Below are 27,588 nucleotides of genomic sequence, written 5' to 3'. Positions count from 1 at the left end.
GTATTTGGCAGGATTGTTTTGTCTGATTCTGATTAGGCAAATGTGATTTCAGTGCTAGTTTTGTACTTGGCAGGATTGTGTGTTTGTTTGCTGAACAGGTTACCCTACAGGGTTGGAGTCCTGATCTATGTGGTCACTTCTGGCACTACGATCTTTACTTCACTCTAGTGTGTTTTTCTGCACCTCTGCACCTTGAACTGATGCACTTGTTGTACGTCGCTCTGGATAAGAGCGTCTGCTAAATGCCTGTAATGTAAATGTAATGTAATTTGCATTTACACTGAAAATGTATCAGGAATATTATCATTTTTTAAACAAAATGCATCAGGGCTTTGCTGCATAGGGTTTCAGACTGCACTTTGTCTTTTATTGGTTTTTTAAAATTCTTACACATTGAAAGATCATCACCTGAACAGGCCTCATACAAAAACATTAAAATCTGAAAATAAAACAACACAATAACAGTTATGATCAATTTTCGAAAGTCCAAATCAAAATCAAAATCTTTGCTGTTTCAACTGTACATGGTAGATGTGTGATGGATGGGTGTCTCTCTGGGGGGTGGACTAAATGATCAGTTCTTTCCAATGGTCCACCCCCCATTTCTCTCTCGCCAGGTTTTTGTCTTTCCTAAAGGCCCAAGACTGCACTGGGTTTCAGACTGCGCAGCCAAACACTGCACTGAAAACTCCATCCTTTTTAGAAACGAGCCGCTTTCTTCTTCTATGTCTGTCAGCGCAGTGTGTCACTGGGGCGGGGTCTTCTGGTGGGAGGAGTCCTGACAGCCTGCAGTGACGCAGAGTTGGAATATATGGAGAAAATGTAAATGGCGTGCGCTGATTTGTCACTGTGGCTGTTTGAAGTGTTCCTGCAGTGCTCTTATAAGGCAGCAGTGATTGTGATTGGTGGGGGGGAAAGAGTGTTCTCTCTCAGATGGGGGCTGCTTGTGTGCACAGGGCTCAGTCTCTCTGAGAGCTCAGAGGTGAAGGTGTGAGCATCCACTCTGCTCTGAGGAAGGTTTGGTTTGTTTGCGCTGAAGATGGAGAGATGTCTGTTCTTTCTCTCTCTCTCCTCCCTGCTCCTGCTCTCCACAGTCAGTGAGTACCAGCTTTATCCTCCTCTCCAGCTTCTCCACACCCAGTCAGGGCTCAGAGACTGGGGGTCAGGGCCAAGGGGTCAGAGGGGCAGCTCTCCAGGCCGGGCAGGGCTCCAGGCCATCTCTAAACACCAGAGTTTGCTGTAGTATTTCTCTGCATCATTCATGAAGCTTTCATTAAACTAATTTTATTATTAATTATTTAGGAAATGTTTCTGTATGTGATTCACTGATGTATAAAACATGATATTTGAATAATCCAGCCAAGATAAAGTTTTTTGTTTGATCATGTTTGTGTTTTAGTAAATATAAATATATGTGAATATAAAGATCTTTTTCAAATATTGTTTTTATCGTTTCCGTGTCTATGTAATTTGGCGCCTGATAGTCATGAAACAGTCCAGGTATTAGTTGGCGTTCCCAGAAATACCTGATTTTTGCGTGAAATTTATATCATAAGTTGGCCTAATTAATATTTTCACTTTTTGTAGTTGCAAGTTGCTTTTTATTAGTGTATTTTTATAAGAACTCTTCCGTCTTTAGTGCGTTATAGCGGAAGACACAAAGGAAATGTGACGTACTCTCATCAGTGATACATTTGATGCCTTTATGGCAGCACATTAATAATATATTGCACTTATTAAAACGCTCTCATCTCATGAAACTTATTGCAGCAACTTTAAAAAGAAAAGAAAAAAAAAACTTGGCACATGTTAGCGCATCAGTGGTAACACCTGCTCAAACCTCAACTTCAAAAGCAGGACTGAAGCAACATTGATCCAGAGTCAGACTTCCTGTGTAATTCTTTTCAAATAACACACTCTGAACAGATAATATTCTCCACCACTGCTTACGGCTGCAAATGCAAAATATTTTATTATTTGAAACTCACATAAGTTTGAATATGTGGTCTTTTTCATGCCATATTTTACTATCAATTTAAAAACATGCAAATTTTTCAAATTAAATAATTATTGAAATTTCACGGGAAAAATTTAACGAGGACATACTCCATAGGATGAACGCTAAAAGTATAAAAGTGATTGTTAAACAGGAATTTTGTAGAGCTGAACTACTAACGTCAAATAAATATATATATAAGCTAACATTTCAAATTCATGTTTAATCCTCATTGTGGATACATACCATTTCACTGAAAACATATTATATGACATTTAATTGGAAGAGACTTTTATTCAAAGTAATGTACAATAAGTGCATAACATCACCGTCACTAATGTTAAATATTAAAACAGTATAATGTACATCTACGTACGCCCAGGGCTGTACATACTATCACTAAATTGTTAAAATGCATTCCAGATAAATCTCCTTTTTCACTGATAAATGAGTTCTTATGAAGATGCACTGAGCTTGGTAGGAAGAATGGTCTCTTGTTGCTCGTCTGTGTCTTTTGAGGAGCCGTACTCTGCACAGCCAGCATTTCACGATGCACAGGAGTTTACTGAGGTTCATGTCTGAGTGACCATTCAGCCAGAAAATGCAACAGAAAGTGAAAAGTCTTAGTACTGAACTGCAATAAACACGCTTGGTGTTCCAGTCTACTTCTAATGATCTCAGTTTCTATAGAAGGTAGACCCTGGTAAGGCTGATTACATTTTGAATAGATCTGTGTCTGTACTGCACTTGAGAAATCTGCAAATGTCAAATCTCAGGTTTTTAATACCATCTCATTCACAGCATTCTCATTTCCTATTTTCAGTGCAGCAAAACAGTTCTTATGTCTGAGAAAGTGAAGGGGTTATCTCCACCTTGTGGCCAAAGTGTGCACCTGCATTCTGTAGGGGCTTTAGCACCTGTGGCGTCACTAGGGTTGGTGATACCCGGTGCGGTCGACCGTTGGTGTCACCCGATTTTGTCGATGGGTGCGGGGGGCGGGGAAGGGGGGGGGGGGGGTGCAGGCAGGTGTGGGCGCAAGGAGTTGCGTGTTATGACGCCTCTGATAAGCACTGCCACACAAGTGCCATCTGCTTATTCAGTCATGTGACCGGCCTCACTGGCAGAGCTTGTGTCACAGCGTACAAAGCCAGGGTAATAGAGCACAACCTAGTGGTGTGCCTGTGTTCCTGCAGACACTGCTGTGGGCATATCCTTTTCAATTCTCAGCAAAAACTTGGGGTTTACACCCATGGTAAACCAGGCTAAACATTAATGAGAATCTATAAACAGTGGTACTACATAAGAACCAGGTTTATCTATAAGATGTTTATGTACAGCACTGTGTGCCGTAGTTTTTTCCATGTTTGGTTTATTGACTGTTCATTTCCGTTTAGTTGCGTGCGGATGTGTTCCAGTCTTTTATTTTTAATTGTTTGTTCATATTGTCTTGGTTTTTGGGATTTTTAAACCATTTTTCATTACATTCTTATGATCATTTTTCATATTTGTGGAAAATATGCTTCTGCTTCCTGCTCTCAACGAAGGCGGACGCTTTTTCCTCTGCTCCCTCCCTGCTCTTATCTCCCCCTGCTTGCTTCTCTCTTGTCTTGTGCTGTCTCTGCCTGAACTACCCGGAGTCTCTCTCTGCATTTCCCTCCGAAACCTAAAATCATGGATCTGATCAACTGGTCTCTCAACGCAATTGACAGTATTTTTCTCGACGAGAAGAACGGGTAAGGGAGAGCCCTCTTGCCCTGACGGAATGTTTGCAGCCGGATACACGATGGACTCCTGGATGGAGTGGAGGGTCGTGTGCCTGTCGATCCTTTCCGTTGAGGATGTTGAAGACGTTTACTTGATTGGAATTATGCTAACAGGCTTTCTGCTGTTTGGAGCTGGCAGCATCCTGATTTATCACAAAGTTCAGAAGGCGTTGGCAGCACTAACTGGGAAGCTGCACGCCATTAAGGGAACGGGCAGGGCTGTCAACACTCAGCGAGCTCAATCGCAAACTGGATGTGATCGTATCGCAAATTCGCATGATGGATACCAACTTGGAGAAGTTGTTGGTTCGGCTCACTGAAATGGGCCAACAAATTCGGATGATTGGAACAACGCTGAGAGAACCACAGGACTAAAGGCAGACGAAAAAAGCAGAAGTCTGCCTGAACCCAAAACAATCCTTATCTTCATTGGCTCCCCCACCTCAGCCTTGGAAGGCTGATATCTGTCCACTCTCCTGGATTGTTATGCAGACAGATGCTCAGCCCTACCCCCCACCTCCCTGCTCCTATGAACTTTGTCTCTGGATCAGGACTCTTCGAGGTCGTCTCCAGGGCAACGGCCGTGTCCTCGTCATCAGTATCAGACGGCAGAGACAATGTTGAGACTGCAGTGGAGATGAAGTCCATGGACTTACACACACATACATACAAAGATACATAACACACACACTACCTCCAACTCAACGCCTTCTTGGCTCCCCTCCCCCCTCCCTCCCCCGTTACAGTGCAGTCTGCTGAGGGTTTTGAGCGATGCGCCAGACGGCTGCGTGCTCCCCCCAGTGTCTGTGCTGCGACACTTCCCCTCCCCGACACCCTACCCCCTACCACATGTGCAAGTCTTCGAGTATTGTTGTAATGTTTTATGACGTTGCTCTGTGCTGAGGTTTCCCTCCTCCTTCCTCCTGTTCTCCCATTTCTCATCTAACTATTCATTTCGTTGCTCTGTACTCGTGACATGTGTCAATGACAATAAAGTTGAATCTAATCTAATCTAATATTAACTTGGATTTTTTAGCTACTTAAAAAAATTATTCAAGTAAATTATGGCCAGGTCTACACCTTATTTTGAGGGTTGATACTGTGTGTTTTGAAATATTTCAATTAGAATTTTTATTTAATCACTGCCAATTGCCTCTTTGTTGTACCAATTGTGTGCTGTTTGGAGCCCATCTGTAGAAAGGATTAAGGTTATGTATGTGTGTTGGACTGCTGTGTTCTCTTTATGAGCTCAGTGATCTGACTGTGATCTGATAACGGTGTTTGTGGTCTGACATTTATGCATTTATGGAGGAGGGGTTTAGGTCCGTGATGGCATAGTTTACTACACGGTTACCAAGAGCTGAACTGTATGTACAGTATATCTACCTAAAGAGTCCCCTCTGATCATCCCATTTATTATATAGAGACCAAGACTTTGACAGAGATTCAACAGTGCCTTACCATTTTTATGAATTACTCTGTCATAATTATTTTGCAAGGATAAATTTATTGAGTGACATGGATTAGTTGCTCCAAATATGTGACAAATTCCCAATTTCCCAAGGACTAAAGTCAAGCTGTTTACCTTTCCTGGAGTTAAAATCTCCACATAGGAGTGTGGGGCCCTGGGCCTGGGAGTTGCAGATTTCCGTGTAGCGATTTAGGAACATGTCCTCTGAGTAATAAAGGGATTCAGAGGGTGTATATATGCTGTACATAGGAATAGGTGAGATTTGGATGGATGTGACATTCCTTATTTTTAGCCAGATATGCAAGTCTGCTATTTTGATTATTTTCATTGAGCCTGCAAGCTCCTACTTGTACCATATTATAATGCCCCCAGAACCTCTGGCATGCTGGACATTGCTGTGCTTGAAGGATGGCAATACTATTTCTCTGTAGCCTAAGGGACAGTAAGTTGATACATCTCTATGCACCATGTCTCCTGGAGGATTATAATATCAATATATTTTATGCTACTGATAAAATCTGGATTTGTGCTCTTCAGCCCATACACTGAAGAACAAAAGCCCTGTTTGTTCCAACTGCTAATTGCAAGTGATCTCCTTACATAAACAATAAGTGATTGCATTCAATAGGGCATAATGACAAACTATCAACTAATTTAATTATTGATTAAATTATATTTAATCAATAATTAAAATATAATTGTAGAATGTTTATTATACATATACGTTTATACTTAGCCAATTATTCTGCTGATTATGTTGAGGAGTTGCCGTATTTCTCCCATCTCAGAACTGGCCAGGGTCCTTGGTGTTGCAGCAATAGCTGCATAACCCTGCTGTAGTGGAGGTTGCTCTGTCTCTCATGTTGTGGATTGATAGGTGGTTCCAGTGCCTCCTTCAGATCAAGTTTCTATTGACTTTGAGTGCAATAGTAGGATACAGGACCTGGTGGTTTTTCAGGATAGGTGGTGCCATGGGGAGGCTGAGTGTAGTCTAGCAGGAGGAGATTTAATATTTAACAACATACTAAGAAGAGGGTGTCACAAATGGTCATAGGTTTATTTTTGTAGAAGCTAGCTTTCTTTGTTCGACTTCTATTTCTCTTTTCCTTTTCCCTATTTAATCTGTTTGTTTTTTGTGTCTTGGTATTGTTGTTCATTTTGATATGGTGATTTCTTTATTTTAGCTGCTTTTGTTGTTGCTGAATGACTGTATGTATTGTGAAATAAAGGTTTGTTAAAACTCAAACTCCCCCGTCCCCTCCCCCCTCTCTCTCTCTCTCTCTCTCTCAGGCAGTGAGGATGTGAGGCTGGTGAATGGAGGCAGCCCCTGTGCTGGGAGAGTGGAGGTTTACCATCAGAGAGAGTGGGGGACAGTGTGTCATCGGGGCTGGGATATGACAGATGCTGGGGTGGTGTGTAGACAGCTGGGCTGTGGAGATGCTGTAGAAGCACCAAGAAATGCTCGCTTTGGCCCAGGGTCTGGGAAAATATGGATGGATAATGTGTCCTGCAGGGGATCAGAATCCACACTGAAGGAGTGTCGCTCACGAGGATGGGGTAAACATAACTGTTATCATCGATATGATGCTGGAGTGATCTGCTCAGGTAGGACTCCGTGTTATTCAGCTCTTACCAATGTTCTTATACCAACACGGGACTTTGGATTTAAATGAGGATATATTAGTTCCATAAATGCATATAGTATTACATAACTAAAACATAGTATTACATTTTAAAATGTGGTGTTATGAAGTAAATTACTGTATTGCTCCTTTCACTGAACTAATTCAGCACTTACGCAGTCACAGCAGAATCTTTGTGTTTCTGATGTATTTCTCTTTCTGACGCTATCAGAATGTTTATTCTTTTAAAGTTTAAGTCTGTAGCAGAAGTTTACATGTGATTGGCTCATCACACGCTGCAGTTTATACGGGATTGGCTCATCTCACACTGCCGTGGACGTGAGATTGGCTCATATCACACTGCTGTATTTTGTGTATAATAGCTGTGCAGTCCTGTATTCATGCAGCTGTGCTCACTGTTGTCTCTGGAATAAGGTGCCAGTCATTGCAGATGATTCTCTCTTTATTCCCTGTTTAACTGCAGCCCATCGTGAGGTCAGGCTGGTGGGCGGGGCTGACCTGTGCTCTGGGAGAGTAGAGGTGCAGCATGGGGGCTCCTGGGGCACGGTGTGTGATGCTGACTTTGACCAGCGGGACGCAGAGGTTGTGTGCAGGGAGCTGCGCTGTGGAGTTTCTAAAGAGCTGCGGGGGGCAGCTGCGTTTGGCCAGGGGGAGGGCCAGGTGTGGGCAGAGGAGATTCAGTGTTCAGGCAACGAACCTCGCATTTACTTCTGTCCCAAAGCACCCTCACAGAATCAACCCTGCTCCCATGGAAACGATGTGGGACTGGTGTGTTCTGGTAAGAGTCATTTGTATACTGTGTGTTTCAGTGACACTTGGTTAATATAGTCCTAAACAGATTGTATGCATTTATATTTAAGAAGATCAAGATATTAATTCATTATACTGTGAAATGTTACATGTCAGGGGCTGTAATGCTGGATATTGTGATGCAGATATAATCTGTGATGTGCAGTGTACACTATAGAGGGTGGGGATGTGCAGCCCATAGCCCTGTGATAGGGGAAGCACACCATATGTACCATAGACACACAGGAAGAGGAAGCACACAGAGGTATCACAGCCTTCCTGTGAGCTGCAGGAATTCACATACAGGCATTTCTGAGCAGCGGCATCTCCCAGTGTCTGTGTGAGTTTAATCTGTGTGGAGTTTGCATGATCTCCCAGTGTCTGTGAGTTTAATCTGTGTGGAGTTTGTATGATCTCCCATTGTCTGTGTGAGTTTAATCTGTGTGGAGTTTGTATGATCTCCCAGTGTCTGTGAGTTTAATCTGTGTGGAGTTTGTATGATCTCCCAGTGTCTGTGTGAGTTTAATCTGTGTGGAGTTTATATGATCTCCCAGTGTCTGTGTGAGTTTAATCTGTGTGGAGTTTGTATGATCTCCCAGTGTCTGTGAGTTTAATGTGTGGAGTTTGCATGATCTCCCAGTGTCTGTGTGAGTTTAATCTGTGTAGCCTGTGTGTGTGTGTGTGTGTGTGTGTGTGTGTATGGGTGTACAATACAATACAAGACAACACAATACAACACAAATCAATACAATAAGCTCTTATATAGCGCCCTTCATGCGTACATTCCAGTGTGCTTTACGAAATAAATAAATAAATAAATAAATAAATATAAATAAATAAATAACATAAGAAGCCAATACTAAGAGGAACAGGCACATGAGAACAAATAAGTCTTAAGATACGATTTAAAAGAACCAATTGTAGCTGCACCTCTGATATGGCTTGGGATTGAATTCCAGAGGCACGGTGCAGCGCAGCTAAAAGCTCTTCCCCCAGCTGTTTTTAATCGGCAACGAGGAACCACTAAAAGTTCAGCAGTAGCTGAACGCAGGGTACGACAGGGAACATAAGGTTCAATCAAATCCTGCAAATATGAAGGTCCAAAGCCATGCAATGCTTTGTAAGCAGTTAGCAACACTTTGAATTCAACCCTAGATTTAACAGGGAGCCAATGCAATGATTTAAGAACAGGAGTGATATGCTCTGAGCGGCGTGTGTGGGTAAGTACTCTGGCTGCTGCTCTGGGTGTGTGTGTGTGTGTGTGTGTGATTTGTCGTATGTACACGTGTGCATGTGTGCCTGAGTGTGTGTGTGTGTGTGTGTGCGTGCAGGTGTGTGTGTGTCTGTTTGTGTGTGTGTGTGTGTGATTTGTCGTATGTGCATGTGTGTGTTATTGTACGTCTGTGTATGCGTATGTCTGTGTGCCTCAGTGTGTGTGTGTGTGTGTATGTGTGTGTGCGTGCAGGTGTGTGTGTGCATGTGTGTGAGTGTGCGTGTGTATGTATGTGTGCGTGAGTGTGTGTGAATATGTGTGTGTATGCATGAGTCTGTGTGTGTGTGTGCATGTTTGTGTATGTATGTGTGCGTGTGTGTGTGTGAACGTGTGTGTGTATGTGTGTGTGCGTGTGTGAGTGTGTTTGCATGTACCTGTATATTCTGTTAGCCTCTTCCCTAAGTCTCCTTCATTATCTCAGTGTTGGTCAGATGCTAACCCCACTGTGCTGTGTGTAGGGTACACTGGGTCCAGGCTGGCTGACGGCCCTGATAACTGCTCTGGTCGAGTGGAGCTGCAGGACCTGGATAACTGGGGGACAGTGTGTGATGCATGCTGGGACAGGAGAGCCTCCAATGTCCTCTGTCAGCAGCTGAATTGTGGGACTGCAGTGGCAGTGCCAGGACAGGCCTGGTTTGGAGAGGGGAATGGGTCAATCAGAGCCGATGTGTTTGATTGCCATGGGAACGAGACACGCCTCTCACAGTGTGCTGTTTCCTCATGGAGCCGAGCTGTGCTCTCACATGGACAGGATGCTGGAGTCATCTGCTCTGGTGAGGAGTCCTGCTCTCTGTACTGTGTACATGGCACAATTTAGCACACATTTACTGCACTGAGAGATAGAGAGAGAGAGAGAGAGAGAGAGAGAGAGTGTGTGTGAGAGAGAGAGAGAGTGTGTGAGAGAGAGAGAGAGAGTGAGAGAGAGAGGAAGAGAGAGGGAGAGAAAGAGCGGAAGAGGACGAAGAAGAGAGAGAGAGACAGACAGTGAGACAGTGAAAGACAGAGAGAGAGACAGTGATAGAGAGCGATGGGGAGAGAGAAACTGAGATGGATACGGGCAGTCTGATGTAAAACAAAAATAAAAAGGCAAAAACAATTTTAAAATCCACATGTCGAGTATCTTGTGTTAATACAATGTTCTTTAAGTGAAATGCCCTTGGATTTAACCGGAGTGTAATCTGCAATTATGTGCCAATGCGTGTGAGTAAAGCACTTGGATTTAACAGAGGTGTCTAACCCTAACCCTAATACACTTGGGTTTATCAGAGGAGTCTAACCCTAACCCTAATACTGTCGGACAAGTAAGGATTAATTAAGAATATGTTTATTTTCCTTATCCAGCGGTTCCAACAGTCAATGCCCATGTTAAAATGTCCAGCACTCTGAATACTGAACACAAGAGATATTGCGTGCTAGAACCCCTCACTTAACCTACATATAAAATATATTTTCTGATTTAATTTAATAATTATTATTTAAAATGAGAATTATCAATTAAATTGCCAAATTCACTGATAGGTCAGTCTACAGTGCACTGATGGAATCAACCAACATGTCAAAACAAGCTCTATACCAGGTTTTAAGATTAAATATTTGAGTTCAATAAGAAGCAGTCAATTATATTAATGAATTGAAAACATACAGTCTTTATTGAATGCAGGCACTCTACTTCTAAATTACCCAACAGAAGACGTAATACAAAACATTAAACAACTAATCTAGAAATACCAGAAAAGAGAGAGAGAGACAGATAAGAGAGAGAGAGAGAGAGAAACGGATTGAGAGAAACCAGACCTTGCCAAAGTTTCACCCACTTCCAGTATAAGCACCACAAGAAAACCAGCTAAAAACACACAACTTAGGAACCACCACCAAAATAAAAAGAGGAAGACTCTTCTTCCAGGCACTGAAACCAAACGCAACACAAAAACTTTTTCCTGTGGCCATCTTAAATACCTTACCCAGCATGACTTTAGGATGTTTGCCCTGATTGGGTCATGCCTGGTTAAGGTTCAGGAGAGAAGGGAAGGGGGGTCAGACTAATTTATGGCAAGGACTGGCCTACCTAAAGATTGCATTCAAACTAAAAGTAATGGGAAGTGTTAGGCATGCAGGGTCTCCAACCCCTGATATGGTGTCCTGTGTAATATGGTTTGTCTCTTCTGAGGAGGTGAGACCCATAGATTGTCAGCCTAGATTAGGGTATCGGTGGAATTTAAAATTGCCCCAATCACATTTGCTTTGATGCTTGTGATGAGGAGACCAGACCAAAATCTAAACACTACATATCCTACATACACTTAGATTTAACAGAGGAGTCTAACCCTAATACACTTGGGTTCAACAGAGGAGTCTAACCCTAATACACTTGGGTCTATCAGAGGAGTCTAACCCTAATACACTTGGGTTTATTAGAGGAATCTAACCCTAACCCTAATACACTTGGGTTTATCAGAGGAGTCTAACCCTAACCCTCTTACATTTGGGATCCTCAGGCTCTGCCCTCTCAGCTCTGAACGGGATGGTGCGGCTGGCTGGAGAGGGTGCGTGTGAGGGCCAGGTGGAGGTGTACTACCAGCAGACCTGGAGCAGAGTGGGGGGGTCCTGGAGCTTCAGTGAGGCCTCGGTGGCCTGCAGGCAGTTGGGCTGTGGCTCTGCAGTGCAGGTCTACAGCTCCTCTCCATCCGGGACGGGGGGCACTGGGGAGTGTCTGATGGGGGTTCAGTGCTCCGGTAGAGAGGCTCACCTGGGGAACTGCAGCACTCCACACAACCTCACCTGCAGCTCCAGGGAACAGGTGTCCATCGTCTGTTCCAGTGAGTACAGGTTACTAATGAAGCTTCTCTGCAGTCTCTAGCTGCTTGTTTGACATGGGGGATATAGTATACTCAACCTAAAGGATTTTTTAAAAGTATTAGGAATCAGAGTATTTAAAACAGACAGAGCTTGTGTAAAAACTCAGATAACTCTCTCTATTTCTCTTTCTCACCCCCTCTCTCTCTCCCCCTCTCTCCATTTTTCTTTCCCTCTCTCTCTCTGTTTCTCTCTCTCTCCCTCTCTCTCTCTCTCTCTCTCTCTCTCAGATCACAGGACTCTCAGGCTGGTGGGGGGAGGGGGGGACTGTGCGGGACGGTTGGAGGTGTTCCACAATGGCTCCTGGGGGACAGTTTGTGATGACTCCTGGGACCTGGAGGATGCTCAGGTGGTGTGCAGGCAGCTCCAGTGTGGGACGGCCCTCAGTACCCCGCTACCCTCCTTCTTTGGGCCAGGAAATGGACCTGTCTGGCTGGATGAGGTGGGCTGTGTGGGGAACGAGACGTCCCTGTGGGACTGTCCCACAGCCGGATGGGGACAAACTGACTGTGGACACAAGGAGGACGTGGGGGTCGTGTGTTCAGGTCTGGAGCTCAGTGGAGCACCTAAAGTTCTTGCTTTTACACTGACACTAATTTGGTTTTAATATATGATACCTGTTTGGTGAGGAATTTCATGTGTTCATAGTGATGAGATTTATCTCAGGTGAGCAGTGGCTAACAGAACACACATCTTTTCATCCTGACTTATACCTGCATCTGACACATTTACCTTTCTATCCTCTGTAATTTCTGGCACAAGATTTTAAGGTTATGTTTATTTTTAAACCATTTTGTCCCTAAGAGATTTCTAACATTGTTGTTGTAGAATTCAAGGAGATGAGACTGGCCGAGGGCTGTTCTGGGAATTTGGAAGTTTTCTACAATGGCACCTGGGGCAACGTGTGCTTCAATCAAATGACTAGAGACACGGCTGCTCTCATATGTCAGGAGCTGAACTGTGGGAAGAGCGGATTTGTGTCTAACACACAGTCAAGACTGGAATCAGCTCCAAACTGGCTGGATCATTTCAAATGTCGCCGACATGACTCCACTCTGTGGCAGTGCCCATCAAAGCCTTGGGGTAATAATACCTGTGGGCAAACCAGCGTGGCTTCACTTACCTGCTCAGGTAAACCTCACTCAACTGCAGACTTAATACTCCTGTTAGGACCAGTATAATAAACCTCATGATTACAAACACAGTATCACTCCTATTGTGAACAGCAGCATAAAACTCTCCTTACTGCAGACTTTAGTACTTCTCAGGGCCGGCCCGTGGCATAAATGGTCTATGCGGTTGTTTAGGGCCTCAACCGCTAGGGGGGGCTACACGGCGGGAGGGGGGGGGGGGCGGGCGCACGGTCCAGTGTTTATCTAAGGTAAATAATGTTATTTTCGCAGTTACGTTATTCATCCCCTATCGCAGAATTAGTGGTATCAATTTTAAACAGAATGGTACCCGTACATTTCACAACAATGCAATGTATGAAGGATTTTACAAAGTGAACCCCCCCCCCCCTCCACGGAATCCAACAAACCCTCCCCCCCCCTCAGAAAGATTTGCTTACATCCACCGAACCCCTAGGGCCGGCCCTGGTACTTCTGTTAGAAACAACAGAATTAAACCTTCAAGTAGAACTGACTCATTTATGCAGATGGGGAGGATGATATGAAATCATTAATGAAGCTAATTTGCCCTAAACTGGTAAATGTGTAAGTCAGCTTATTAGTTTTTGCAACATTAAATTGGTAAAACTATGGACTATTGTTAATTTTTAAGGTTAAGGTTTTTAGTGTAACCCCATGAATGAGATTTTTTGAAGCTCTAAGTAGTGCAGTTTGTTTCTGATATGGAATGAACCTGTTTCTGTCTTTGTGTTTTAAAATTTTTCAAAATTTGTAGTTCATTTATTTATTTATTTCTCTTCACATCAAAGGGGAAGAGGATGATGAAGTTCCACGAAGCAAATTGTCATGTTCCTCAGCAGCAAATCAGAGAGCTTGCAAAAGTACGTTTTTTTGGTTGAATCCTGTGGTAAGCCGCTCTGGATAAGAGTGTATACTGAACGTAATGCAAATGTGTTAGTGGAGATGTGTCTGTAGTGGAGGAGATGCTAAACGTAATGAGGTCAGTGATAGTGTTAGTGGAGATGTGTCTGTAGGAGATGCTAAACGTAATGAGGTCAGTCATAGTGTTAATGGAGATGTGTCTGTAGTGTAGGAGATGCTAAACGTAATGAGGTCAGTCATAGTGTTAATGGAGATGTGTCTGTAGTGTAGGAGATGCTAAACGTAATGAGGTCAGTCATAGTGTTAGTGGAGATGTGTCTGTAGGAGATGCTAAACGTAATGAGGTCAGTCATAGTGTTAGTGGAGATGTGTCTGTAGGAGATGCTAAACGTAATGAGGTCAGTCATAGTGTTAGTGGAGATGTGTCTGTAGATGCTAAACGTAATGAGGTCAGTCATAGTGTTAATGGAGGTGTGTCTGTAGGAGATGCTAAACGTAATGAGGTCAGTCATAGTGTTAATGGAGATGTGTCTGTAGGAGATGCTAAACGTAATGAGGCTGCTCAGCTCATCTGTGTCTCCTGCTCTAGGTCACTGGCCCCTCCGGCTGGTGGGGGGTGAAGGCGGGTGTTCTGGGATGCTGGAGGTGTTCCGCGGGGGCTCCTGGTGGAAGGTGTGTGGAGACTCCTGGGACATGATGGACGTCCAGGTGGTGTGCAGACAGCTGGGCTGTGGGTCAGCAGCAAAGGCTCATAGTAATGCTACTTTTGGGACGGGGAACGACACCCTCTGGCTGACTGAGGTGAACTGCTGGGGCACTGAGATGCACCTGTGGGACTGCCCACACCAGCACAGCCGCTGCCCACACCAGAACCAGGCTGGGGTCACCTGCACAGGTGAGCCTGCGACTCCAGATCACCTCAGGCTGACTGCCAGCTTCTGAGAAGATTAATCACTGGAGCCCTGACAGAAACACACACCCTAAACCCCAGGAGCAGCTTAAAGATCCACCCAGCATTAAAGCTCGATGATTACTTTATTCATGCGCTCACTAATAATGCAAGTAGAAAACATGATGCTTTGGAACTACATTTACATTTATCAGAAGCTCGTATCCAGCGCAGCTTACAGAAGTGGAATGAGCAGAGAGGATGTGACATCATCAGGGTCACAGCCAATATCAGTGGGCAAGAACAGGAAGTGGAACTACTGAATGAATAAATAACAAATCTCTTCATTTTTATTTTACAGTTCCTTTATCTGAGTCCAGCTCCACTGCAGGTACGGACTCCTCTGGATGGTGTAGGAGAGAGTTTGGGAGATAAAACCTGAGGCTGAGCTCAGAGCCCTGTCAATCACACAAACCCTTTCTCATGCCCAATAAAGAAAACAATGCATTTTAATTTATTTTAATTTTGTTGTTTTAGGTACTCCTGCAATGACTACACAACCAAAATCACAGCCAGGTAAAGTTGCCCAAGGAGTCATTTACACAGTGAAAAGAGGACCTCACGACTAATTTCAGCTGTTGGGACTAGCTTTTCCATGAATGCTCTGTTTTGCATTTCTACCATATAAATGGTGGTGGCTGTTTGCCTGGGTAGGTTGCTAAGTAACACTCAGTATTTGAGTGTTAACACACAACTGCTTCTTGCAGTTTTTTGCCTGTTGGCAACAGTACCTCTGCATTAATGCTTTAAGACTGAATGTAATCCTATAGGTTTCTATCTAACAATAAACATGATGTGGCTCTCTAAGCTTGCTGAATGCTGGTACCAAGCTAGCAGTTTGCTTAATTTAAATAGCCAATGTCCTTGAACAGAGAAGAGAGAACACCCACGTTCTAGTACAGATAGCACAGGCTTAACTGAAGTTTACTCGCTGGAAAGTTAACCTTTTTATGTTGTAGTGGGTATCTTGTGGAATGACTCAGTTTGCTTAATGCAGACAGTTGCTCTGCTTTAATAGGTCGCTGGATGGCTGGCTGTATAAGTACAGTACTGTAGGTGGAAACACAGCTCAGTGGTCAGTGTAAGTAGGGTAGAGGCAGTGTGCCATGTTCTCTGCTGATGCCCAACCCCTTGCCTTCCCCGTTTGGCAGTTGTGTCCAAACAGCCAGTGCCCGGACCAAAGGAGGCTCCGCCCAGCCCGTCTATCCCAGCAGTGGCCTTCCTGGTGATGGGGGCGCTGTTGTTCCTGCTGCTGGCAGTGCTGGGTGTTCTGCTGTTCCAGAACAGAGCGCTGAAGAGAGGTAGGGGGTGGACGGGCGCTGGGTGAACCGCCATCACACGCCGAGTGTGACTGAAGAAGCCTCTCCAGTGATCAGCTCAGTGGGTTAACCACGCAGCTCTGAATGGGGGCTGATGGGAGGCTCGCCCAGTTAAGACCCTGCGCCAGTGCATGTGGGTGGGCCCCGCAGTGTGGGGCCGAGTCCTCCATCACCAGCTGCCCTGAAAGCAAGGAGACAACCGGGTGATGCGTGATTGGCTGCAGTGTTCCCGAGGGAGGGATTTGGTTGGCATGCTGACCTTGTCTTTTTGTGCACCAGCGCCCCCCCTGTCGTCGATCACATTCCTGCAGTCTGCCTGAATCAGTTATCCGTTATGTGATAAAAGGTTGGACTGATCTCAGATCAGCAGTCCTACAGGGCCCTGGTCTCTGACAGGTGGCTGGTGTATGACGGTAGCTGTGTGCTGTACCTCTGCTGCTCATGCAGAGAGAAATGTGCTCTCTGAGAGGAGACTTTGACTCTGTGATTCTCTGTCTCTGCTCACACAGCCCTGTCTGAATGGGACCACGCCCCTCTGCATGAAGCTGTCTACGAGGAGATCGAGTACAAACTAGCTAGAGGGGGAACCTACAGCGCCCCCCGGTGGGGTGAGTGAATCAGATCTGTCCTCCTCGTGCTGCACAGTAAAGTCTTAAACACTCTGTAGAAGACCTCCTCAGAGCATGTGTGGTGTGGGCGGGGTCGGGACACACCCTCTCTCCTGTCCACAGGGAGTGGCCTATCAGAGGACCCGCCCTCTGGGTATGAAGACGTGGAGGACGGCGAGGGACACTCCCTCTCAGGTAAGGGGGCGGAGCACTGTGGAGCTCTCAGTGGGTGTAGGTGGTGGTGCTGTGGCTCCAGGGTGATTTTGGGAGGGGTGGAACTCCTGAGTGCTCCTCAGAGTTTCGGTGGCTTGTGTAACAGGATCACTGGCTTTGAACAGGACAGCTGTGTAGTAAAATGGTGAGAGAACTGGGCTCAAGTTTGCAGGTTCAATTTCCCTGAAAGGACACTGCAAGGTACTTAATCTGAATTGCTTCACAATACATCCAGCTGTATAAATGGATACTATGTAATGAAAAAGCTGAATAAGAGTGTCTGGTAAATGCCTGTAATATAATCATATTGTAGATATGGTGTTTAATCATGACATATATTTATTTAAACAGCCGTTATGGGTACGTGGGGATAGACTGTTAATCCGCTACTTCTACCCCTCAGGAGCACTGAAATAGTGCCCTTCAGGCCTCGTAGATTTCTAGGTAGTTACAGACGTCCTCCAGCAGGTGGTGCTGCGCTCCTCTGTGTTCTGTCTCTCTGTTACCACCGGGTCAGGTTGGTTCCTGTGGGACTCAGTGATGTGGATTCCCCAGCACCCACATACCAAGGTTTAAATATGGGGTCAGTTAGACTGTCCCCACACCGTCAGGCAGCCGTGACTGCAGTGTGCAAACACAGCTAGCTGAAGTGTTATTCAGTGCTGCTCTGAAGGGCCCCACTGTCCTGCTGTTTGACAGTCCTGAGATTCAGCCACAAGTCCCCAGAAGTCTCCTTGCTTTCAGGGGACCTGGTGATGGAGGACACACCGGAGAACTATGATGATGTCATCCCAGCGGATAAGCATCCAGACAGTGTGCCAGGTGAGTGTTTTGATTGGTTGGTGGGTTGATTCAATATTTTCTCCTCATGAATACATTTAATTGCATTCATTATTATATGCTGTACTTAGTTTTTTGTGTTCATTTTCCAATCTCCCTTTTTAGATGAATAAAACATGCACATTAATGGAATTATTTCATTACATAGAACATTTCTTGCAGTTGACTTGTTTTGTTGTTCAGTCTTAGACATGGAAATTACATTTAAAGTTGTTGCCCTGATAATTAGTGTAACCAGTATGACCACCAAAACCAATATAGCCATTATGAGCGCTATAACCAGTGTGCCCAGTTTAACCAGCACTGCTGCTGCTTCTCTCTGACTGTTTAAGGGGAGCTGGTGGAGGGAGATGCACCAGAGCACTATGATGATGTCATCACTATGCAGCCGGGCCCAGACGCTTTTCCAGGTTGAGTTTCTCTTTACAGAATATTGGAGTGAAACACAATGTCTGTCACTGAATTCACTGTGTTCTGCTCAGGTGCTTTTCTGTGTGTCTGGCTGCAATCATGTGATTTATTCATTATTAATGTAATATTTATATTTTAGATTATGATGTTTATTATTCTGTTCAATGAATTTTATAGATTAAGACACTATCCTGTGTTGAAAATCGTTACTTCCTGTCTGTGTAATTTGTGAAAATCATTGCCATGGGCTACTTCCTGTCTGTGTGGTTTGTTACAGGGGATCATGTGACAGACACTGAGGAGAATTATGATGATGCCGTGACTCTGGACTGGATTCAAGTGGGTGAGTCGGTACAAAGTGAATCACTCTATATAACATGAATAACTACAAGCTTTTATGGTTTAATAAAAATTCATCAATCCATCCCATTATATTTAATATACCGGTTCTTGGAAGACATTTTTCCAGATTGCTTCATGGGCAATTATGAGAATATGCACATTCCATTCCACCTGCAAACTCGTTTCTGAGAGTAGACATTTTAGTGTAGACATGACCCTATGAAAATATTTTGATTGAAACTTTTTCTTTCAGTATAGAATTACAAGATCACAGCAGGTATTTGCTGAAAATGAGCCTTTCCCTGACTGTGTCTGTCTGTCTCCTGATCCATCCCTGTAGGGGAGAGTGTTCTGGCTGAAAGCCCTCCAGCTCCCAGTGGGATGGACTATGATGATGTGGGGGAGTGGCCTCCTGAAAGAGGAGGAGCACTGTGAGATTGACAGTTTTAACTTTGGAAGTGTCCACCCACAATTTTGGATAGAAGAACTTACATGGACTCCTTTATTCTACACATCTCAAGCAAAATGTTTTGATGTCATAAAACCATATCCCACTAGATCAGTTATTCATGAATTAATAATTCACCTGAAATTATTTACTGTGGACTCCTTAGCTCATTCATAAATTAGGACACTGGAAATGCTGGTACTATACATTAAGAACAATAGCTTGCATTCACTGACACAATGAGACAGTTACTTTTTCTGACCAAGATGATGATGTACAGCTCAAACTACATCAAGTCAGTACTGGCCACTTCAATATGAAATGAATGCATCAAAATTTTTGGAATGTAAAAATGAAAACTCTGCTTTAGCCTGTGTAAGCTTAAGCTTTAGATTTGTTTGTATTTACATCAAACCCTTTCAGTTTTGGCTGCTGTGTTCATCATGTGCAGGTCAGAGCTGTCCATGTTGGCTCTCTGATTGACACATGGAAGGGTAGCCAGACAGCACTTATCCAGCATCCCAACATGCTCATTTGCAAGATCACATTTTTAAATATGCTTTTATTGCACATAGCTGATGAGTTTGTTCATCTTTCCATCTGAGCAGAAGATGAACAAGGCAGTAAGTCTCCGCTGGCTGCTTTGTTACTATTCAAAACTATTTCAGTACTACTTATTTCATACTGCTTTCATTACTACTCAAATTAGTTTAATTTTTTTTAACAAAAAATATTTTTTTAATTACTTATATATATATATATATATATATATATAAATGTGTATGTTGATGCTAGATCTTGGAGAATTATACTGTTTTTCATAGACAAGATTTTATAAAAATGAAATATTATATTTTGCTAAAATGCTCACAATGTATTTCTTAGCCTTCTTAAGCAATATAACCAATATTTTTAACAGCTGTGTGTCAATAAGATATTTTTTAATAAAGCTGAAAGACTGATTGAACTTTGCTCTCTCATTTCCTTTTATTTCTATTCTACATTAATGTATTTGTTCATTCATTTGAAAATATGCAGGGATAGGTATAGTACACAGTTTAGATTGTTTGCAGATGTATGACGCTGAAATAGAGGAAGAGAAACAGAACAGCAGCCATACCACCCTGCACCCTGCTCCTGCTGAATGGCTGAAGCTACACAAGTGTGGGCTTTGGGTGGGAGACCACCGGGGAAAACTAAGTTTCTTAAAATTAAACCAAATTTAAATTAATTGCCGTTCTAAGAATCCCTCCCCGTCCCATCCCTCTGGGCGTATCTCTTTATCCTCACAGATCGTACTTTCCCCCTTTTATTTTATAGTCGTTCCCCTCAATTAATTCTCTCAGTGAACACTCCGGCATCTCTGGCGGTTTATATTCAATTCCGTGCTCAACATTCCACGCGCGCTCGCCCGGTTCAACTCGCTACTCCTGTCGTTCCAGCCCAATAAAGCTAGAATACAGCGCTACTCTTGTTTATTCTGATCATTATTTGCAGCATTTAATGGGACAAATTCTCTTGACCTGCTTTAATACTGAGCTTGCCAACAGAAGCCTGGTTTTGTCCCAATGGCCATCATTTCCACATGTTCACTGTACTGGGATTTTTACTGACACCTAGTGGTTAAAATATGCAAGACCTTAACAACACCAACACATCCTGTCTGCATCTCCCATTCCCAGTCACAGGGATATTGCCCCAACTGTCCCAATTTCACTATACACTATTGGCCCAATGCCATAATGCAGATGTTCTCATCTTATCCCTTTTGAAAATCTAATAATCTTTATTTAATCAGACAGTTCGGTGAGTTCTCTTTTGCAGTGACAACCTGGGGAATCAGCGTGTGGGGATTTAAAGGTGTGTAATCACTCAGATGTAGAGGATGAGTTGGTGGTCAGATGTTTGTGGCACCTGGACCTCCAGGTGAGAGAGACACCTGTGGCCAATGACCATACCACCACTGTCTGTGTTAATGTGTGGCTTTTGTCATTTAACTATTCCCTCCTACAAGAAGAGAGCAATGAGAGACCACTAATTAAATAAATAAACTGCACGGATGAATAACCTTAAACTCGCCTCTCCTGGTTTTAATGTTGAAGTCTCTATGTCTGTATGAACAGGGGCGACATAGCTCAGGAGGTAAGACCGATTGTCTGGCAGTCGGAGGGTAACCCTAACCCTAACCCGCCCTGGGTGTGTCGAAGTGTCCTTGAGCAAGACACCTAACCCCTAAACTGCTCTGGCGAATGACAGGCATCAATTGTAAAGCGCTTTGGATAAAAGCGCTATATAAATGCAGTCGATTTACCATTTACCATGATATGTCCTGCTGTTGGCTGCCCTGTCTTGGCTGATGCAGTACATACCTGTGTCCAGATGAGGTCAGCAGAGGTCATGTTTCACTGTCAGCCAAAACTAAGAGCAAGTGGGGTAAAACAAAAAAAGAAAAAGACTGAAACGATGATTATAAGAAGATTCCCAGTGTGAAAACATCATAGGTGGAACCAGTCCACAGAGAAAGTGCCCATCCTCCACTGACTAGCTTGCTATCAATAGTTAAAGATGAGCTAAATGCAATAGGGAGCTAATGGGGGATCCGTCAAAGCAATTAATCAGTGTTTGGGCAGATTATTGCCTGAGGTATTAAACTATGGTCAAATAGACTGTCCGTGTATATTAATTTAATACATGGTTCAGAAGAGCGAGGTCACCCATCCAGGCCTCCAGATGATAGGTGTTTGACCCCGGAGAGGTTCAGCTCTGGAGCAAAATGCAGTGTGAGTATTCCCTTTCCTCTGCCATCATGCTTGAGTCACCGAGTCCTCCTGCTGTTTGTCTCGTCTGTGTGATTGGGGGGAGTGGGGAGAGGGGGAGAGTTGTCTGGGGAAAGGATTGCCTAATGTGTCTGAGGACTCCATCTTGAAAGAATTGCAGATGTCAGCAACCTTCCTCTCAAACAAGGTGGGACACATGCGGTACCCCCACACAGTGAAGAAGATGATGAGGGAGGAAGAAGAGCCCAGTGATCACAGTTTGAGTTTAGTTGCATTTTGAGGTCAACAAGTCTCATAATCAAGCACAAAATGGCCCCCAGATACCAACCAGCTCCCTCTCCGAAACACTGTTTAAAGATCTTGTGTTGAAGAAGATATCTGAAACCCCCAAAGTGGATGCTGTAACTCTAACTCCTAAATAAGTATGAAATATTAACTGAAATATAATTTACACACGGAATATGTTGCCTCAGGTGTACTTTCTGAGAGAAATCAGCATGACTGTGATAGGCCCACATGACCTAACCTGACCTGAAGAGCTGCCAAAGTGAAACATTTAACTGTGACACTGAGGAGCTTGCAGAGGGACTTCAACCCCCTCTAGTATCGCAGAGTATCCGAACGTAAACACAGCTGCCGGAAGTTGTACTGGTTATCGTGTACGTCTCATTTATCTGCATTTGAGTGACAAGCTTCTCTCTCCTCTGCAGAGGAGCTGCGGGTAAGAGACGCTCGCGTGGTTTCTGTGCTTTGATCGCGCGCTCGCGAGGGAAGCAAAGCTAGCCTTCATAAATGATAAATGATGCTTGCAATCCTACTCATGTTAGCTAGCAAGCAAATAACAAGAAATCAAGCTTGTTCTAATGAAAAACGTTTCAGCTAAAGTTAATAATACAGTAATTACTTTCTAGCCAGCTTTTCAGGTTAAAATGATTGTGGTTATGTTCAGTTTAATTCGTTCAAAATCAAAACACGACAGGCAAGAAAACATTGGTAGGCAGCTAACAAGCAAAGCTAGTCTTACAATCAAGGTTATTTGATGCTTACAATCCTACTCAAGTTAGCTAGCAATGCATTTATTACCAGCTTGCCAGGTAAAAATTAACTGTGGCAATTCCTCATGACAATTAATTATTTTCCACCACGTAAGTAATTCAGTTCATGTAAACCGTTGATACACACTCCTCTCCTGAGCGTCTAGCAGCGATTATTGCCTAACTATCGAGATTCTAAGTAACTGGAGATAAAACTTTTTTTTTGTACTCCACGTAGACCATAAACCATTGAATATAAAAACGACTCGAAGTCGCCGTACGACCCAAAGGCCAATGCGCCGTCTATGTATATCTCATAAAACAACACGTTTTCAACGTACAAAAATGCCAAGTTACTCACACATACAAGACATAGACCGGCTATAACTCATTCCTTCAGACTGCCAAAATATAGGCCTGCTATTAAAACTATTGATATAAAAATGACGCCGTTACGGTACTACAAACTATATAGGCTATCTTGCCTCACCGAAATGAATTAAGATGTATTCCAAAGCAACGCTACCCAATATTTCCTCAATTCTTTCAAGTCACTTGGCCCTGTGTCTTTCACTGGCCTGGCCAATCGGTGCTCAGCTTGTATTTACCCAATGACGCCGTTACTGTTCGACGGCGGTAAAGTTGAACAGGACTTCCGGGAAGGCTGTGAGTGCAGCTCCGAGATGCTAGTGTCAAAATTTTATGAATTTTTTCATTATGTATTTTGCAACGATACAAGTAATCGATGTCCACTGATCCGTAAGTATTTCAGCAAATATTCTTTATGGTGAAAGTTCACGTTTGCCGTCGTGGTGAAGAAGGATAATGAGTATAAAATGCCTACTGCTCAAGTTAGCTTGTTGAATTGAAGTTGTCCTTGACAATAACTCATCTGGAACGGTTATTAGCTTAAATGTTAGCCACCTTTATTGTATTTTAAAGAAAAATGTGATGTATTTAGAATGTCTGCTAAGTGGCTATAAATATTTATTTTTCCATACGTACGATTTTTGGGTGTAAATATAAAAGCTATTGTAGCTCATTCATTAAGCATTGTGACGAAGCACGCAGATTGTTATCTGTCAAGTATCTGAGACCTCCTCTGAGTGAGTAATAGAGAATAGCGTACATTAAAAGCGGATTAATTGATTAAATCAGCTGAATTGGTAACGTCCGTCGGTACGATGCTTATGTTACTCATTGGAAAGATGCAACGGTATGATGAACAGTGCGGCGAGCGGAATAATGCGCGTGCTGTGCGTCAGTGCGCTGCAGGGGAGCTGAACGGGGGAGTGGCCGCGTTCTCAGTCTGAGTGCTGCGGGACCAGCTTGGACTCCTCAGGAGGAAGAGCTGCACGTGGAGGATGAGGGATTTGAAGATGTGGACGACAGGGACCCAACGGCCCATCATCGTGCAGCACCATCAGGTAAATCACCCACCCACCCTGCAGCCCTGAGGCCTGTCCCCAGTACCCCCACCAAACAAAGCACTCCCCCGCAGTCTGCCACTGCTGCTCCACCTGGGACAGACCCTCTGGTAAGATTTCACTGTTAAAGTTACAATCTCGAAGATTTCCGTTTCGTTCTCTTTGGCGGTACCAATGGCGAAAAGCAGTAATTGCAGGTGTGTTTTTGCACCTCACTTCCCAGAGATCCAACCGGATCCAACCAGTGTCGCCTGTGTGACGTCAGTCAGTTTGCACCTGGGCCACGCCAACTATCACACTATTTACTGAATAAAATATGGTTGTTATAAAAGTAACGTTATATACATACTCATTCATTGTCTAACATTAGGCTAACTTAAGCTGTCTTTACACTGCCGAGCTGGGTTACAATGCTGTAGCAGACCTGGGGTAGAATTAGTGATGATCAATTTCCACAGACGTTCTTTATCCACCTTTTGCCCGGTATGAAAATCTTTACACTGCAGAGAAGAATTTGCGGTATTCGCTGTGGCTCGTGCAATTATGTATTTTATGCACAATAAACAGTCTTTCTCATGAATGATTGTTCTGTGATACTTTTGAAACAACTGCCTTGCAAAATGTTGCCCCTGGTGTTTCTGGTTTTGCTAGCTAAACTGTTCGAGAATAAAGCTGAGCTGGGTGTTAAATTAGCAATCAGAAAAAGAATAATAAAATAAAAACAGGAGTTTGTATGGAGGAGATTTCACCAAAAAAGGGCAAGGCTGAAGGAACATATGAGGAAGCGTAATAAAATAATAACAACGCTATTCCATACTGCTGTATTCTTTTATTTACTTTTCTCTGACTTGACATCTTTATACAGAAATCAGTTCCAGCTCTGCACCACGTATACCCCGCGTTAATGCTCTGTGTAAAGACGGCTTTATTCCGATCATTAGCCTATAATATATTGATGAACTTGATGGAAATGTAAATAACGGTAACGTTAAGGCCAGTTCAGATCAATGATTCGCAACGAGACAAAACGGTTTTAGAATGTTGCAGAGAAAAGTGCTGCGGTGTGAACTGGTTAGTTGCAGAGCGTCTGAAGCCGTTGCCTGGGGTCTCAAAAGACCCACCTTGTCAAATCGCCAAGTGCAGTTAGAACATTTACAATCAGACGTCTTGGAATTTTGCAAGTTGCATCCAGTCTCGTTGCGAATCATTAATCTAAACTGACCTTTAGTTAGCTACATTGCAACGTTGCAACAAGGTAGCATTGCATTTTAGAGACGTTTTGCGAGGTCGGTACCAGTCGGTAGCATTAGCTAGCGTTTTTTCTAATTGTTAGCTGACATTAGATTGTGTTAATTACATTAGCTAGCTAGCTAACGCAACGTTACCTGATATGAGAGATGGCTACTGTGCGCAACTTTGCCTGAACTAATGTTGCCTTTCTTGACATGGTCCGGTAGCTAGCGTTAGCTGTGCAAATAGCTAGGCTATGTAATTTAGAACGTTGCATTGTCATCCAATGTAATACGAAATCTACATCAACAAATAATATGACCTCTCATGTTACACAAAAACATTTTAGGGTTCCATAACCCCCCCTTTCTCTGTTATTGTAACGCTAGCAGACACCGGAAAAAACAGTACGCCGCTCACACACAAGTGAGTTGAAGAGCAAGCCTGTTGCGTTAGCTCCGTCTACCCTCTCTGGCGGACCAACCACTGATGGGTGATGGAAAACGCGTCACTAACTATGCGCCGCTTGTGATTTTTTCCCGGGAATGTCGCCACAGACACCCAGTTCTTTAATCATAAATTACAATAATAATAATAATAATAATAATATAAATTAATATAATAATAGGCTCAATCGCCATTGTGTTACCTAATTCGGCAATGCAGATAGTGACTTAACAGACATTTATTTTAATGAAAATCTTCGAGTTCATTACTTTAACACACAGCATTGGCTTTGTGTGTTAAATGTTTCACTATGAACCCATAAAAGTCTTATATTTTGTTAAATGTTGCACTATTAACAAATGTCTTGTTGTAGAACGTACATTTCTCCATGGAAAGAAAAACTAAAATCCTCATTTTTCCTGTGAAAATGAGTGTAGAGGTGTTACGGCCTGGCTCGAAACGCCGTAACAAGTCCAATTACCCAAAAACACAATGAAAAACTGATTTAAAAACACAAACCCAGACATTTATTAGAATAACAAACTAATCACAAACTAAACAAAGGAAAACCCACAAAGTTCAAACAAGACGACCTTCACAAAAACTACAAACCCAAAACCACAAATCAAACCACAAACCACACCCAAAAGAAAGACGAAAGAAGATCTCAAAGCAAGACTCTCTACCCAAACCACAAACACAAAAGCCCCAAAAGAAACTGTCCCCTGCCTCATACTACTGGGCTTATATTGGGCCACAGGCAGGTGGAGGCAATCAAGCGATTAGGCAGTTAGGTAATTACCTCCACCTGCACTACCCAGACCAGCAGAGGCAGAGGACGTAACAAGAGGTTGGTCAGTCTGCTGGGTTGCCCACCTTGTTACTTTTTTGTTTGACCATCATTGTCATAATTATTCTTTTTAAACCTTTAATAAAAATGCATATTTTCACTAAAATTCAGTCTTTCGCTGTGTTATTACATCCTATTTTCATGTCTTTTACTTGCTTTATGCACCTCCTAGACCTGGTCATCCTGAGGGATTGCTCCCCCTCTGATCCCACGGTGACCCCTCTGCACCAGTCTGACCACCACTTCATTTCCTTCTCCCTCCCTCTTGCTCCCCTCCCTCCCTCCCCTCCATCCACTCCTACTGTCATGGTCCGCCGTAACCTCCGCTCCCTCTCTCCCTCCTCTCTCGCTTCTAGTGTCACTGCTTCACTCCCCCCTCTTGAATCCTTCTCCAACCTTCCCACTGACTCTGCATCCTCCGCTCTGTCTTCCTCGCTCTCCTCAGCACTTGATTCTCTCTGTCCTCTAGTCTCCAGGCCGGCACGCTCGTCCCCTCCCAGTCCGTGGATGTTTGACCCCCTCCGAACCATCCGGGCCAGCCTACGTGCAGCGGAGAGGAAGTGGAGGAAATCCATGGCTCAATCTGACCTGTCTGCCTACCAGTCTCTGCTAGCTGCATTTTCTATTGCTGTAACCTCTGCTAAAATGAATTATCAAACAAAAATTCATAAATCTGCCTCTAACCCTCATCAACTGTTCTCCATTTTCTCTTCTCACCTAAGCACTCCTCCTCCCCCACCTCAGTCCTCCCTCGCTGCAGATGACTTTGTGGTTTTCTTTGATGAGAAGATTGCAACATCTGCAGCTCCTTCATGTCCACCGCCCCCCTTCCCCACTCCCCCCTCTCTGTTCCCTCCCCTTGTTTCTCCACTTTCTCTCCCCTCACTGACTCT

General features: G+C 43.7%; 1 protein-coding gene and 1 long non-coding RNA gene across 2 annotated transcripts in view; one reads left to right on the top strand and one right to left on the bottom strand.

The window, feature by feature from the left end:
• LOC118219585 (scavenger receptor cysteine-rich type 1 protein M130-like) overlaps positions 1-19,057 on the top strand; it is an 80,778-nt gene extending 61,721 nt beyond the window's left edge. Inside the window, exons 6-22 of the mRNA XM_035402865.1 lie at positions 6,521-6,835; positions 7,337-7,651; positions 9,394-9,708; positions 11,431-11,751; positions 12,019-12,333; positions 12,617-12,919; positions 13,728-13,799; positions 14,390-14,695; positions 15,051-15,080; positions 15,227-15,265; positions 15,901-16,050; positions 16,578-16,676; positions 16,800-16,871; positions 17,634-17,711; positions 18,062-18,139; positions 18,418-18,483; positions 18,823-19,057. Of these exons, the coding sequence (XP_035258756.1) occupies positions 6,521-6,835; positions 7,337-7,651; positions 9,394-9,708; positions 11,431-11,751; positions 12,019-12,333; positions 12,617-12,919; positions 13,728-13,799; positions 14,390-14,695; positions 15,051-15,080; positions 15,227-15,265; positions 15,901-16,050; positions 16,578-16,676; positions 16,800-16,871; positions 17,634-17,711; positions 18,062-18,139; positions 18,418-18,483; positions 18,823-18,917 (2,969 nt within the window). The 3' untranslated portion in view covers positions 18,918-19,057. The remainder of the gene's footprint in view (positions 1-6,520; positions 6,836-7,336; positions 7,652-9,393; positions 9,709-11,430; positions 11,752-12,018; positions 12,334-12,616; positions 12,920-13,727; positions 13,800-14,389; positions 14,696-15,050; positions 15,081-15,226; positions 15,266-15,900; positions 16,051-16,577; positions 16,677-16,799; positions 16,872-17,633; positions 17,712-18,061; positions 18,140-18,417; positions 18,484-18,822) is intronic.
• LOC118219678 lies at positions 18,514-21,761 on the bottom strand. The gene is made up of 3 exons (XR_004763814.1): positions 21,622-21,761; positions 21,300-21,348; positions 18,514-18,894 (listed from the first exon to the last, which is right to left on the bottom strand). It is a non-coding gene; the product is annotated as an uncharacterized LOC118219678 (long non-coding RNA).
• Between the last annotated feature and the right edge of the window lie 5,827 nt (positions 21,762-27,588).

The sequence above is a fragment of the Anguilla anguilla genome, chromosome 2, assembly GCF_013347855.1.
Source record: "Anguilla anguilla isolate fAngAng1 chromosome 2, fAngAng1.pri, whole genome shotgun sequence".
In the NCBI taxonomy this organism is placed as follows: Eukaryota; Metazoa; Chordata; class Actinopteri; order Anguilliformes; family Anguillidae; genus Anguilla; species Anguilla anguilla.
The sequence above is the reverse complement of the archived record's forward strand: the minus strand, read 5'-3'. Positions and strand labels throughout refer to the sequence as shown.